This window comes from Neofelis nebulosa, chromosome 7 (assembly GCF_028018385.1).
Source record: "Neofelis nebulosa isolate mNeoNeb1 chromosome 7, mNeoNeb1.pri, whole genome shotgun sequence".
NCBI classification, from domain to species: Eukaryota; Metazoa; Chordata; class Mammalia; order Carnivora; family Felidae; genus Neofelis; species Neofelis nebulosa.
The window spans coordinates 147,927,738-147,942,495 of record NC_080788.1 but is presented as its reverse complement, the minus strand read 5'-3'; the positions used below and the strand labels follow the sequence as shown (position 1 = coordinate 147,942,495).

At 58.8% G+C, this 14,758-nt stretch overlaps 1 gene segment (V, D, J or C); it reads left to right on the top strand.

Moving 5' to 3' along the window:
* The first annotated feature begins 8,980 nt into the window (after positions 1–8,980).
* LOC131518007 (immunoglobulin heavy constant alpha 2-like) lies at positions 8,981–13,401 on the top strand. The segment is given in 6 exon segments: positions 8,981–8,987; positions 9,081–9,446; positions 9,652–9,984; positions 10,412–10,744; positions 12,731–12,968; positions 13,278–13,401. Coding segments are annotated over 5 exon segments (1,254 nt in total).
* The last annotated feature ends 1,357 nt before the right edge of the window (positions 13,402–14,758 follow it).

Here is a 14,758-nt window from a genome sequence, read left to right as displayed (position 1 = left end):
ACTAAGGAGGAAGCCAGAGGGGCACGGCCCTCTCAGCCCTGTCTGAGGGGGTGTGATTTGTTAGGACCATCGCTCAGGGCCCATGGCCGCATTCCCAGCACCCGAATGCCCAGACCCTCTGGAAAAAGAGATTCTGCTCGTGGAGGTGGCCTTCCACAGAAAGCCTCCCATCCCTGTCCCATGTCCCACGGGCTCTGACACAAACCAGGAATGGAAATGAGTGACAGCAAGTGTGCAGCCTGGGGGCAGAAAACCCAGGATTGGGCAACTCTGAGATTCGTTCAGAGACACAGAGGATTTGGTCTAAATGGAACATCAGGAGTGGGGGTGGGGGCTAAAACAGGTCAAGGCCACACCACAGCCCACCAGACACTCACATGCAGACACACACAGTCCCAGGAAACCAGGCCCCACACTGATAAAATAGAGGAGATATTCAGCTTTAAGGCTCTTCCTGAGTGCCCAGGAAGGCTCTACTTTGACCAAGGCCAGAACGACATGACCAGACTTCCCAGCAGGGGCTCCTTCTCTGCCCTGAGCACATGCCATACATCTGCTTCAGCGGCAAATAACCTGCAGGAAACATTGCAAACAGGAAGATAAGAGTAAGACCTCCCCACATTCCCATAAGGTTGGAGCCTGCAGCCTTGCACATACTGAAAACAGGACATGAGTCTGTGACTTTCTGGAATGTTCTTCGTCATGAGTATCTGTAGCTCTTCGTGTGAGAAACCCCCACACTAAAGGTTGCTTCTGGAGCGAGTGTGGGTCCCAGCAGCTGCTTCACGTGGGCTCCAGTAAATCCTTTCTCCTTTTTCTCTAAAATTGTATAAAAGGGGTGCAGGGTGGTACGTGCCCTGTATTTTATATGCAGGTTCCAGGATGCAGTAGAGGCCACACCAAGTGTGGGAGGAAATACCTAGGCCATGGCACTGGGATAGCATGAAAAATTACAGATAGATTATAGATAGATAGAAAGAAAGAAAGATAGATAGATGATATATAGGTAGATAGATAGATAGATAGATAGATAGATAGATAAAGGTGGGTAGATAGACGATAGGTAGATAGACGATAGACTGATAGATGATGAAAGATGATAGATAGATTAGATAGATAGATAGATAGATAGATAGATAGATGATAGACTGATAGATGATGGTAGATAGATGATAGATAACTGATAGACTGAAGATAGACTGATAGATGATAGATTAGATAGATGATAGATGGATGGATAGATAGATAAGGTAGGTAGGTAGATAGGCAGATAGATGATAGATTGATAGATAGATAGATGATAGGTAAACTGATAGATGATGATAGAGTAAAATTTTAAGAAAGTTTTGCTATTTTGCACCAAGACCCACCCTCACCTGCAAGTTTCTCACATGCCACAGCCTAGGTCCTTCCTCCCACCTCCTGGGCTGGAGGCCCCCTGAGGGCAGAGCTGTCTTCTTTCTCTGACTTGTGGCCCAGATCCTGAGACCCACCCTATGGACCCCAGAACGGGGACAACAAGGGCTCGGCTCACATGGGCTCCCAGTGCTCATGGGCAGAATGCATGTCCCCCAAGCTTGGGAGGACAGAGTGCTGGTCACCAGTCAAGAGAGGCCTGCAGAGGCCAGTCGCACTGGGAGCACAGTCTGAGAGCAGGGTAGGAGAGGATCGTGCCAGCAGTAAGAGGTTGCATTCTCAGGGTCCCCTCTGTCCCTCCTTCTTTCCTTCTCTTATGAATCCACCACAGCAGGCTGAACAGTGGCCCCCCAAAGATATGCCCACGGCCTAATCCCTGGAACCTGTGAATGTGACTTTGGGAAAAGGGTCTTTGCAGATGTGATTAAAGTTAAGGACCTTAAGATGAGATCGTCCAGGCCCCAAACCTGATGGCAGGTGACTTTACAAGAGGCAGAAGAGGAGAGACAGATGCAGAGACAGACGCAGAGAAGCCACGTGAAGACGGAAGCAGAGACGGAAGGACACAGCCACAACCCCAGGGGTGCTTGGGGCCCCAGGAGCTGGAAGAGACAGGAAGAACACCGCCTGGATCTCCAGAGCTGGGAGAGTAAATTTCTGTTGTTTGAAGACCCTCAGTCCGTGGTCCTTGGTCACAGCAGCCATGGGATGCCCAGATGCCCAGCCAGCAGGCCTCAGCCAAGAGGAAGTCCCTCCTCCTTCCAGAAAAGCCCAAGGAGGCTAGTATCCAAAATCTATAAAGAACTCACCAAACTCCACACCTGAAAAATAAATAAGCCAATGAAGAAATGGGCAGAAAACATGAATAGACACTTCTCTAGAGAAGACATCCAGATGGCCAACAGGCACATGAAAAGATGCTCAACGTCGCTCCTCATCAGGGAAATACAAATCAAAGCCACACTGAGATATCACCTCACACCGGTCAGAGTGGCCAAAATGAAGAAATCAGGAGACTATAGATGCTGGACAGGATGTGGAGAAACGGGAACCCTCTTGCACTGTTGGTGGGAATGCAAACTGGTGCAGCCACTCTGGAAAACAGTGTGGAGGTTCCTCAGAAAATTAAAAATAGACCTACCCTATGACCCAGCAATAGCACTGCTAGGAATTTACCCAAGGGACACAGGAGTGCTGATGCATAGGGGCACTTGTACCCCAATGTTTACAGCAGCACTTTCAACAATAGCCAAATTCTGGAAAGAGCCTAAGTGTCCATCCACTGATGAACGGAGAAAGAAATTGTGGTTTATATACACAATGGAATACTACGTGGCAATGAGAAAGAATGAAATATGGCCTTCTGTAGCAACGTGGATGGAACTGGAGAGTGTTATGCTAAGTGAAATAAGTCATACAGAGAAAGGCAGTTACCATATGTTTTTACTCTTATGTGGATCCTGAGACACTTAACAGAAGACCATGCGGGAGGGGAAGGGGAAAAAAGTTAGAGAGGGAGGGAGCCAAAGCATAAGAGACTCTTAAAAACTGAGAACAAACTGAGGGTAGATGGGGGGTGGGAGGGAGGGGAGGGCGGGTGATGGGCATGGAGGAGGGCACCTGTTGGGAGGAACACTGGGTGTTGTATGGAAACCAATTTGACAGTAAATTTCATATTTAAAAAATAAACAAATAATTAAAAAAAAGCCCAAGGAGTATTCCCTGGCTCTTTCCACCCCCAGTAGGACCCTCACGCTGGGCACAGCCCCTGACACATGGCAGGTGCTTGGTCAGTCTTCACAGAGTGCGTTTCAGACCTCTTTCCTGAGTCCAGGTCCTTCCACCCACGGATGGACAAGACCCTGATGTCGCATCTCAGGTCCAGGGACACCTCCTCTTTTGCCCTGTGTCCCAGGTTGTCTGTGTGCATGCTGCCCACATATGGGTGCCCAAGTTGAGGAGCAGGGAGGCTGAAGGAGAAGGTGGCCCACCGAGTCTGCCCGACCCATCTCTCACTTTCCCTGCTCTCTGGGGCAGGGGCTGCTCAGGGGGGAACCCCAGTGCTTTGGACCCTCAGAGGGTGCAGAGTCCAGGGACTCATGGGCACCTGCCTCAGGGACAGTCCCCTGCTCACAAGGGTATGCAGGGCTGGCAGGATGAATTATCCCTTATGGGTGATTCTGGGGGATCCTGGGGTTCATAACGAAACCCCCAGAGCTCCCTGGAGCCAGGCCACTGTGTGTCTGTGCCATCCTGGGCTCCCCTCCCTGCACCTGTCTCTCCTCTGCCTTGGCCTGCCCTGACTCCCCCTTCCTTGGGCCATCAGAGCCCATCAGGGGGAAAAAACATTGGCAGACATCTCCATCGAGCCTGAAGCTTGCTGCCACTCCCCCTGGTGGTGTCCTTCCTGGGAGTGGATCATTGGTTCCTGTGTGTGGCTCCGGAACCTTCTGTGCATGAAGAAGTGAATGATCAAACGGGCACAGACACAAGCTGGGCCCAACCTGCACCAGGGAGGGCTAGTCAGGACGCACAGAAGAGGCAACTCGGGAGCTCAGACAGCGGCAGGAGAGCCCTGGCTCTAGAGGGTGGGCTGGGGAGCTGGCCCTACCCACAGAACTCCAGGCTCCCAGACAGGGACAGCCCCCATGCCCTCACCCCAGCCATACCCAGCTGTTTGAGGGCTGTTCTAGGAAGGGTGGCCACGATCACAGCCAGGCTGGAGTGGCTCTTCACGCTCATACCCTCCCCTGTAGCCAGAAGGTCTGCCGAGGCCTGCTGGCTTGCCAGGGGTTACTCTGGGAAAGCCCTGTCCCTCCAGGCCCCACCCCTGCAGGCCTTCACTCCACCTCCACCTCTGAGACCATCTCTACCCCAGTGTCCCTGAGCCCTCCCTGTGTCTATTGCAGCCTTTGCCTCCTTGCCTCTCAGCCCCCAGCCAGCCACATGGAGCCGTGACCCCACCAGGCCACCCGACTTTGCACCCACATGACCCCAGGCCAGAGTCAGCCTCCCGGGGGTCGTACCGGCCAGGCCGCACACACCTGGCTCCACCACAGCCAAGACCACAGACCAGACATGACGTGGAGGCGAGCAGCCACCACTGGTGGGACAGGAAGTGGGCAAATGACCCCATCTGTGGGCCAGACACAGTCACGCAGCCCCTCCCGGCCCACCCCTCACAACCTCAGCCCACCGACAACACTAATGGCCCAGAGTAGGGCAGGTGGTTGCTGAGACCCTGCGGCCATCAGGTGGGAATGCAGGAGACCGAGGCCTTCATCCTCAACTTCAATGCTCTTGGGAGGCAGATGGACATACAGCCCTGGGCCACCTGGCTGAGGGAAGCCTGAGCCTCTCAGATGCAGTGGACCCTCCAGCAGCCTTGAGCATGTGGGTCCAGATGTGGCTCAGGTGTCCTCACTTCAGTCAGCCCGTCCTGAACCCTGCTGTGCCCTAGAGGATGGAGAACAGGCACCAGGACAGAGAGCAGATGGAGAAAGGAGGGTCGGCATGACGCCCCAGATCACAGGGCCGAGCTGTAACAGGCAGCTAGCTAGGTGAATGTGGGCTGGGCTGGGCTGAACTGGGCTGTTCTGGGCTGAACTGGGCTGAACTGGGCTGAACGGGGCTGAGCTGGGCTGGGCTGAGCTGGGCTGAGCTGGGCTGGGCTGAACTGGGCTGAACTGAGCTGACTTGAGCTGAGCTGGGCTGAACTGGGCTGAACTGAGCTGACCTGGGCTGAGCTGGGCTGAACTGGGCTGAACTGAGCTGGGCTGGGCTGAACTGGGCTGTTCTGGGCTGAACTGGGCTTAACTGGGCTGAGCTGGGCTGGGCTGAACTGGGCTAAACTGGGCTGAGCTGGTCTGTTCTGGACTGAACTGGGCTGAACTGAGCTGGGCTTGGCTGGGCTGGACTGGGCTGAACTGGGCTGGAATGGGCTGAGCTGAGTTGAACTGGGCTGAATTGGGCTGAACTGAGCTGAGCTGAGCTGGGCTGAGCTGAGTTGAACTGGGCTGAACTGAGCTGGGCTGGGCTGAGCTGGGCTGGACTGGGCTGAGCTGGGCTGAACTGGGCTGAGCTGGGCTGGGCTGAACTGGGCTGAACTGGGCTGAGCTGGTCTGTTCTGGACTGAACTGGGCTGAACTGAGCTGGGCTTGGCTGGGCTGAACTGGGCTGAACTGGGCTGGAATGGGCTGGAATGGGCTGAGCTGAGTTGAACTGGGCTGAATTGGGCTGAACTGAGCTGAGCTGAACTAGGCTGAGCTGAGTTGAACTGGGCTGAACTGAGCTGACGTGGGCTGAGCTGGGCTGAGCTGGGCTAGGTTGAGCTAAACCGGGCTGGGCTGAGCTGAGCTGAGCTGTGCTGAGCTGGGCTAGGTTGAGCTAAACTGGGCTGGGCTGGGCTGGGCTGGGCTTAGCACTGAGCTGAGCTGGGCTGAACTGGGCTGGGCTGAGCTGGGGCTGAGCTAAACTGGGCTGAGCTGGGCTAAACTGGGCTGAACTGAGCTGAGCTGGGCCGAGCTGGGCTGAGCTGGGCTGAGCTGAGCTGGGCTGGGCTGAACTGGGCTGAACTGAGCTGACTTGGGCTGAGCTGGGCTGAACTGGGCTGAACTGAGCTGACCTGGGCTGAGCTGGGCTGAACTGGGCTGAGCTGGGCTGGGCTGAACTGGGCTGAACTGAGCTGACCTGGGCTGAGCTGGGCTGAACTGGGCTGAGCTGGGCTGAGCTGGGCTGAGCTAGGCTGAGCTGAGTTGAACTGGGCTGAGCTGGGCTGAGCTGAGCTGAGTTAAACTGGGCTGAAGTGGGCTGAACTGGGCTGAGCTGGGCTGGGCTGGGCTAGGTTGAGCTAAACCAGGCTGGGCTGGGCTGAGTTGAACTGGGCTGAGCTGGGCTGAGCTGAGCTGGGCTGGGCTGAGCTGGGCTAGGTTGAGCTAAACTGGGCTGGGCTGGGCTGAGTTGAACTGGGCTGAGCTGGGATGAACTGGGCTGAACTGGGCTGAGCTGGGCTGGGCTGGGCTAGGTTGAGCTAAACCAGGCTGGGCTGAGCTGAGTTGAACTGGGCTGAGCTGGGCTGAGCTGGGCTGGGCTGGGCTGAGCTGGGCTAGGTTGAGCTAAACCGGTCTGGGCTGGGCTGAGTTGAACTAGGCTGAGCTGGGATGAACTGGGCTGAACTGGGCTGAGCTGGGCTGGGCTGGACTAAACTGTTCTGGGCTGAGCTGAGCTGAGCTGGGCTGAGCTGAGCTGGGCTGAGCTGAGCTGGGCTGAGCTGGGCTGAACTGGGCTGAACTTGGCTGAGCTAAACCAGGCTGGGCTGGGCTGGGATGAGCTGAGCTGGTTTGCCCTGGGCTGAGCTCAGTTGGGCTGAGCTGAACTGTTCTGGGCTGAGCTGAGCTGGGCTGAGCTGGGCTGGGCTAAGCTGAGCTCAGCTGAGCTGTGCTGAGTTGAACTGGACTGAGCTGGGCTGGGTTGGGCTGAGATTACCTGGGCTGAGCTGAGCCGGGCTGAGCTGAGCCGGGCTGAGCTGAGCTGGGCTGAGCTGAGCTGGGCTAGGTTGAGCTAAACCGGGCTGAGCTGGGCTGAGTTTAGCTGGGTTGCACTGGGCTGAGCTGGGCTGGGCTGAGCTGGGCTGAGCTGGGCTGGACTGGGCTGAACTTAGCTGAGCTAAACCAGGCTGGGCTGGGCTGAGCTGAGCTGAGCTGGTTTGCCCTGGGCTGGGCTGGGTTGGGCTGAGCTGAACTGTTCTGGGCTGAGCTGAGCTGGGCTGAGCTGGGCTGAGCTGGGCTGGGCTGGGCTAAGCTGAGCTGAGCTGAGCTGCGCTGAGTTGAACTGGACTGAGCTGGGCTGGGCTGGGCTGAGCTTACCTGGGCTGAACTGGGCTTAACTGGGCTGAGCTGAGCTGGGCTGAGCTGGGCTGAGCTGGGCTGGGCTGGGCTAAGCTGAGCTGAGCTGAGCTGCGCTGAGTTGAACTGGACTGAGCTGGGCTGGGCTGGGCTGAGCTTACCTGGGCTGAACTGGGCTTAACTGGGCTGAGCTGAGCTGGGCTGAGCTGAGCTGGGCTAGGCTGAACTAAACCAGGCTGGGCTGGGCTGGGCTGGGCTGAGCTTAGCTGGGTTGCACTGGGCTGAGCTGGGCTGAGCTGGGCTAAGCTGAGCTGAGCTGAGTTGAACTGGCTGAGCTGAGCTGAGCTGGGCTGAGCTGGGCTGAACTGGGCTGAGCTAAACTGGGCTGGGCTGGGCTGAGCTTAGCTGGCTTGCCCTGGGCTGAGCTGGGTTGGGCTGAGCTGAGCTGAGCTGAGCTGGATTGCACTGGGCTGAGCTGAGCCAGGCTGAACTGGGCTGAGCTGGGCTGAGCTGAGCTGGGCTGAGCTGGGCTGGGCTGGGCTAAGCTGAGCTGAGCTGAGCTGCACTGAGTTGAACTGGACTGAGCTGGGCTGGGCTGGGCTGGGCTGAGCTGGGCTGAGCTGGGCTTAACTGGGCTGAGCTGAGCTGAGCTGAGCTGGGCTGAGCTGAGCTGGGCTGGGCTGAGCTGGGCTGAACTGGGCTGAACTGAGCTGACCTGGGCCGAGCTGGGCTGAGCTGGGCTGAGCTGAGTTGAACTGGGCTGAACTGAGCTGAGCTGGGCTCAGCTGGGCTCAGCTGAGTTGAACTGGGCTGAGCTGGGCTGAGCTGAGTTGAACTGGGCTGAGCTGGGCTGAACTTGGCTGAGCTGGACTGAACTGGGCTGAACTGAGCTGACCTGGGCTGAGCTGAGTTGAATTGAGCTGACCTGGGCTGAGCTGGGCTTAGCTGGGCTGAGCTGGGCTGCGCTGGGTTGACCTGGACTGAGCTGGCCTGAACTGGGCTGGGCTAGGGTGCAAGGGAAGGTGTTGTTTGGGTTAGTGTCAGCCCCCAGAGATCTGGTCTCCAGCCAGGCTGGCCCCTGTGTTCCTCGGGGATGCATGAGGGCCATGCTACTTCCTTTGCAGCCATGATCCCCTCTCTCCTCACCAGTCCTTGAAGGAAATTGGTCCTGTATGAGCAGACCATGCCTTGTGTTCTTGACTTTTCCAGCAGGGATATCCCAGGACTGAGTTGGAATTAGGCCTCTGACCTCCAAAACTTCATAGGCCACAGAGGTCAACTGTCACTGATCTGGAGGCTGCGAGTGGGTGGGGGGATGGGGACCCTGACTGGTTGGTGGGAAGGGGGTCCCAGAGGAACAGACCTCATCTCCTGCCCTGTGCCACCTCTTACCTGGCAACTGGCCCTGGTGCAGACTCGCTTCAAGCCTGGACTGCTCTGCCTGTGCCTCCGCTCTGGGCCCACCTGTCATGATCCCCAAAGCCCAACAGAGAGCATGTCTGTGCCCACTGCACAGATGGGAAGCTGAAAGTCCAGCAGCGCGTGCAGACTCAGCCAGTGAGTGGGAGAGCTGTGTTCAATAACCACGAATCCCGTCTGGGAGTGGCCTGTGCCCGAGGCCTTCTCCCAGGAACATGTCCAGGTCCTCGTGCTAGAACCCTGACAAGCACGTTCAGAAACAGTGCAAGAGGACCCAGGCAGCCGGTTCCGACCCCAGGTCCATGGCACGTGAGCTGAATGACCTCAGGGCTGTCACTAACCCTCTCTGTGCCAGATTCCTCCAGTGTAAAGGAGAAACGGGCATCATCCCGGGCTTGTGAGGCCGTCACGGGTCCAGGCAGCATGCGGGCCCACCGCCTCACAGAGCGTCCTGTGTTGCAGAGCCCAAAACCAGCCCCCATGTCTTCCCGCTGAGCCTCAAGACCAGTGACCCAGCCGGGCAAGTGGTCATTGCCTGCCTGGTGCAAGGGTTCTTCCCGCCGGAGCCCGTGACAGTGACTTGGAGCCCCAGCAAGGAAGGCGCGTCCATCCGGAACTTCCCCGCGGTGAAGTCTGCTTCTGGGAACCTGTACACCACGAGCAGCCAGCTGACCCTGCCGGCTAGCCAGTGCCCCGATGGCACGTCCCTGCAATGCCACGTGGAGCACTATTCCATCACCAGCCCGGCCGTGTCTGTGCCCTGCAGAGGTCAGAGGGCAGGCTGGGGCGGGGCGGGGTCCACCACATTCTCACCCTGACCCACCACCTGGAACTCCCCTGGGACGAGAGTGGGCTGCCGGGCCCAGCTCCCAGCGAGTGGCCGAGACAGGCACCCAGGAAGGAGCTGGAGGGAGGGGGAGGGGAGGTGGGCAGAGGGGCTCACTGACCTGCTCAACCTTCCCCCCAGTTCTAGATGACCCCCCTCCTCAGTGTTCCCCGTGCAATGAACCCCACCTGTCACTACACAAGCCCGCCCTCGAGGACCTGCTTCTGGGCTCCAATGCCAGCATCACGTGCACACTGAGCGGCCTGAAAAACCCCAAGGGTGCCCTGTTTTCCTGGACACCCTCAGGGGGGAAGGAGGCCATCCAGAAGCCCCCGGAGCGTGACTCCTGTGGCTGCTACAGTGTGTCCAGTGTCCTTCCAGGCTGCGCTGAGCCATGGAACCGTGGGGAGAACTTCTCCTGCACCGCCACCCATCCCGAGCTCAAGACGCCAAAAACTGACACCATCTCCAAAGTCCTAGGTGGGCCCAGACCCTGACCGTGAGGTGCCATTGGGCAACTCCTTGGCCTGCCTTCTCCCTCAAGCCCCTGGGCTTAGAGGCTCCCACCCACATTTTACTAGAGGGCACTGAGGCATGGGGTGCCCAGACCCCCCACCCAGCTCTCTGCCCTGCGGGGAACACTTTCCCGAGGACACTGAGGCTTGGGGTGCCCAGACCCCCCACCCGGCTCTCTGCCCTGCGGGGAACACTTTCCCGAGGACACTGAGGCTTGGGGTGCCCAGACCCCCCACCTGGCTCTCTGCCCTGCGGGGAACACTTTCCCGAGGACACTGAGGCTTGGGGTGCCCAGACCCCCCACCTGGCTCTCTGCCCTCCAGGGAACACTTTCCCGAGGACACTGAGGCTTGGGGTGCCCAGACCCTTAACCCAGCTTTCTGCCCTCCAGAGAACACTTTCCGGCCCCAGGTCCACCTGCTGCCGCCGCCGTCGGAAGAGCTGGCCCTCAATGAGCTGGTGTCGCTGACGTGCCTCGTGCGAGGCTTCAGCCCCGAGGACGTGCTGGTACGATGGCTGCAAGGATCCCAGGAGCTGTCCCGGGAGAAGTACCTGACCTGGGGCCCCCTGCAGGAGCCCGACCAGAGCGTCCCCACCTTTGCCACGACCAGCGTGCTGCGAGTGTCGGCCGAGGACTGGAAGCAGGGGGAGAAGTTCTCCTGCATGGTGGGTCACGAGGCCCTGCCCCTGGCCTTCACCCAGAAGACCATCGACCGCCTGGCGGGTAAACCCACCCACGTCAACGTGTCTGTGGTCATGTCGGATGTGGAAGGCGTCTGCTATTGAACTGCCCACCTGCCCCTCCCTGAATAAACTCCGTACTGGCCCAAAGCAGCCCCACGCTTCCTTCAGGCTGCCTGTCTGTCCATATTCAGGGTCTGCGGCCAGGGCACGGCAGGGCCCGCAGCGGGGAGGGTGACTGCTGCCCTGACCCTTTGGGGCCTCACTTTCCTTGCTCGGCCTTCACACCCGTGTGTGTGTGTGTGTGTGTGTGTGCGTGTGCGTGTGTGAGCACATGGTGCACAGCAAGGCAAGCTGGGAGCCAAACCCGAGGTCGACAGTCAGCGAGGTGGGCACAGCCCAGTGGGTCCTGAGCAGCGGGCACCACGCAAGTCCTCAGTGGGCAGGTGACATGGTCTTGGATCTCAGAAAATGCCTCTAGGGGCAGCTGTGAGGGATGAGAGGGAGGCAGGAGAGCAGGTGGCCGGTGAGGAGGCTGGTGTCACCATCAGGGGCCACGGCAGGAATGAGGGGAGGGCAGGATCCTAGGGACTCGCACCACAGGTGGTGAAACGCACACGGTTGTGGGACGGCCTCACTGATGCACCCAGCGAGGGAGCCACCCTGCACCAAACGACTCTGTAGGCAGCACACACATGCCCCAGGCTCACACTCACGCGCACACACACACACGTCTAGATGCAGGAAGCTCACAGCCCAGACCCGGGTCCACGAAGGCGGGGGGGGGGGGGGGGGGGTGTTCCCTGCCCAAGATTCCCCACCTTGCCTGTGTGCTCCCCGGGCACAGCTCAGGGCCCAGTTCCACAGACCCTCCCAGGCAGCCCCTGCTCCCTGCCTGACCCCCGGATTCAGGTCTCCCATCTCTTCCTGGACCCGAGTATGGATATGGCAAGGGCAGGCCGGGGAGGGGTGAGGAGAGACAGCTCCCACCAGGGCCCCTCTGCAGCTGCTGCTGAGGGAGGCCCCGGCAGGAAGACAGAGCTTAGAGGCCCTACTGTGGCCACCGTGGGACACCTGGAGGCATAGCTCCCACAAGGGGGCAGCGGGGCCCCTGCTCTCATCTCAGACACCTGCTGGGCTTCCCCACGGGACCTGGCCTCTGGTCTCCTGCCACTGCTCCCAGAGCCAAAGTGAGCTGGGGATGCCACCCACATGGCCACTGCTCCCCTCTCAAAAGTCTGGCCACCAAGGGAGCCAGTGCCTGGCCCAGAGAAAGAACTTCCTAAAGAGATGGGGGAGAGGAAGAGCCAATAGATGAGGGGGACAGCAGACAGACAGCAGACAGTCAGGCAGACACAACACAGGACATGTTATGGAAGGAAGGATGGACAGACAGGTGGATGGTAGGAAGGAGAGGGACAGACCGACGGATGGAAGGATGGATGACTGGATGTGTCAGCATGTGACAAGCAGATCCAAATCCCACTTAACACAGAAGGTCTGTGCCCTAAGACCCTGAAGACAGCCCATGCTGGTGGCCTTCACCTGGGCCTCCCTCAAACTCCTTGTAGCCTATCAGCCACATTCCCTGGGAAAGCAGCATGCCCTCAGACCCAGAGCCCTGTCTCACCCCGGAGCATCCGAGGGTGGCATGTCTGGTCCTCTCTGACCCCACCCAGGGCCCAGGCCCAGGCCAAGCCAAGAACATAGGGCTTGCTGAGGGCTTGCTGAGCACACAGACGGGGCGGGCGTCCAGGAGGCCTTGGGCTTGAGCTCCATTTAGAGCAGCAGAACTCTGGCCCTGCCAGGTCTCTCTCCCCAAGGTCCTGCCAGGACTCCCTCAGACATGGGGGGCCTTGGGCATCTGAAAAACTGCAAGGGTCCCAGCCCCTTCCCTGGGCACCTGTCACCCCATCCTCCCTGAGGCAGCCCCAGTCCTGCGAGAGGGCACCCCACTGTCCCGACCCCGAGGGCGCGTGGAAGGGAAGGCCTGGGCTCGCGCCCACCTGTGCAGGCATGGGTCTGGCAGACTCTCAGTGTCTTGCAGATTTCCGGGAGCCACTTCCCTGGCTGGTGCTGGACCTACCGCAGGAGGACCTGGAGGAAGACGCCCCAGGAGCCAGCCTGTGGCCTACCACGGTCACCTTGCTCACCCTCTTCCTACTGAGTCTCTTCTACAGCACAGCGCTGACCGTGACAAGTGTGCGGGGCCCAACCGACAGCAGAGAGGGCCCCCAGTACTGAGCAGAAGCCAGCCAGGCACATAGGTGGGGTGAGGAAGCAGAGGGGTGGGCTGACAGGGACAGGGGGCTCGGCCACCAGAGCATCTGCCTACTCCACACCCTTGGGGTTGGGGGGGGGGGGTCTGGCCTCCCAGGGAGGTGATCCCCTCACAGACACTGACGATGTGGGCGGTCCTGGGGCTGGGGCTTCAATGTCCCCCAGCAGGCTCTGGGAGTTAGGTTCCCTGGGTGAAGTCATTGTAGGATTCAATCTGTCTCCCCTGAGGCAGGCCAGGGCTGGGACAGGGCACTGGCAAGGAACTCCCTTGGACCCTGACCCCACTGTGTTTGCAGGGAGGAGGCTGGAGGAGCTTCTGGGAAGCCCAGCTGGATGTCAGAGCTCAGTGCTGCTCAGAAACTGCCCGCCCACCCCCACACACAGGCCGTGCTGGCACAATAAACTGATCCCAAAGGCAAAGGTTCTCAGACTCTGAATGAGAGGAGGGAAAAGAGAGGGACAGAGGTTTGGGGTAAGGGGACACCTCCCTCAAGGCCCAGGGTGAGGGTCCTTCACCTAGAACCCACCTGATCTGATCCTCCATAAGGCACAGGCACAGGACAAGAACTGTCCTTCACCAAGGACAGTATGAAGCAAGACCCCTGCCAAGAACAGCACCCAGCACCCTGGTCTTGGTCACTGGGCCCTTGTCCTGGTCACTGAGCCCAAGTCATGATTCACTGAGACCTGGTCATGATCACTGAGGCCCTGGTCCTCATCACTGAGCCCTGGTCCTGGTCACTGAGCTCTAGTCCTGATCACTGGCCCCTATAGGGTCCTTGTGACTTAGCCCTGGTCCTCATCACTAAGACCTGGTCCTCATCATTGGGCCCTAGTCCTGATCACTGTGACCTGGTCCTGGTCACTGAGCCCTGGTTCTGGTCACTGAGCCCTAGTTATGATCACTGGTCCCTAGTCCTAGTCACTAAGCCCTAGTCCTGGTCACTGAGACCTGGCTATGATCACTGGGCCTTGGTCCTGATCACTGAGACCTGGTCTTGCTCACTGAGCTCTGGTCCTGATCACTGACCCCTAGTCCTTGTGACTGAGCTTTGGTCCCTGTCACTGGGTCCTGGTCCTGGTCACTGGGCCCTGATTCTGGTCACTGAGCCTTGGACCTAATCACTAAGCCATGGTCCTGGCCACTGAGCCTGGGTCCTAATCATTGTGCCTGGCCCTTGTCACTGAGCCCTGGTCCTGACATTGTACCCTGGTACTCATCACTCAGCCCTGGTCTAGTCACTGTGGCCTGATCTAATCACCATGTCCCTGTCATGATTATTTTATTCTGATCACTTATCCGTGGACCTCAACACTGAACCCTGTTCCTGATCACTGGTCCCTGGTCTGATGACTGAGTTCTAGTCCTGATCACTGAGCCTGGTCTTCTTGGTCACTGAGCCTGGTCCTGATCAGTGAGCCCTGGTCCTGGTCACTGAACCCTGGCCTTGGTCACTGAGCCTTGGTCCTAGTCACTAAGCCTGGTCCTGGTCACTGAGCCTGGTCTTCTTGGTCACTGAGCCTGGTCCTGATCACTGAGCCCTGGTCCTGGTCACTGAGCCCTGGCCTTGGTCACTGAGCCTGGTCCTGATCACTGAGCCTGGTCTTGGTCACTAAGCCTGAGCTTTGTCCTAGTCACCGAGCCCTCGTCCTGGTCACTGAGCCCTGGTCTTGATCACTGAGCCCTGGTCCTGGTCACTGAGCCCTGGTCCTGGATCACTGAGCCCTGGTCCTAGTCACTGAGTCTTGTCTGGTCACTGAGCCCTCATCCTGATCA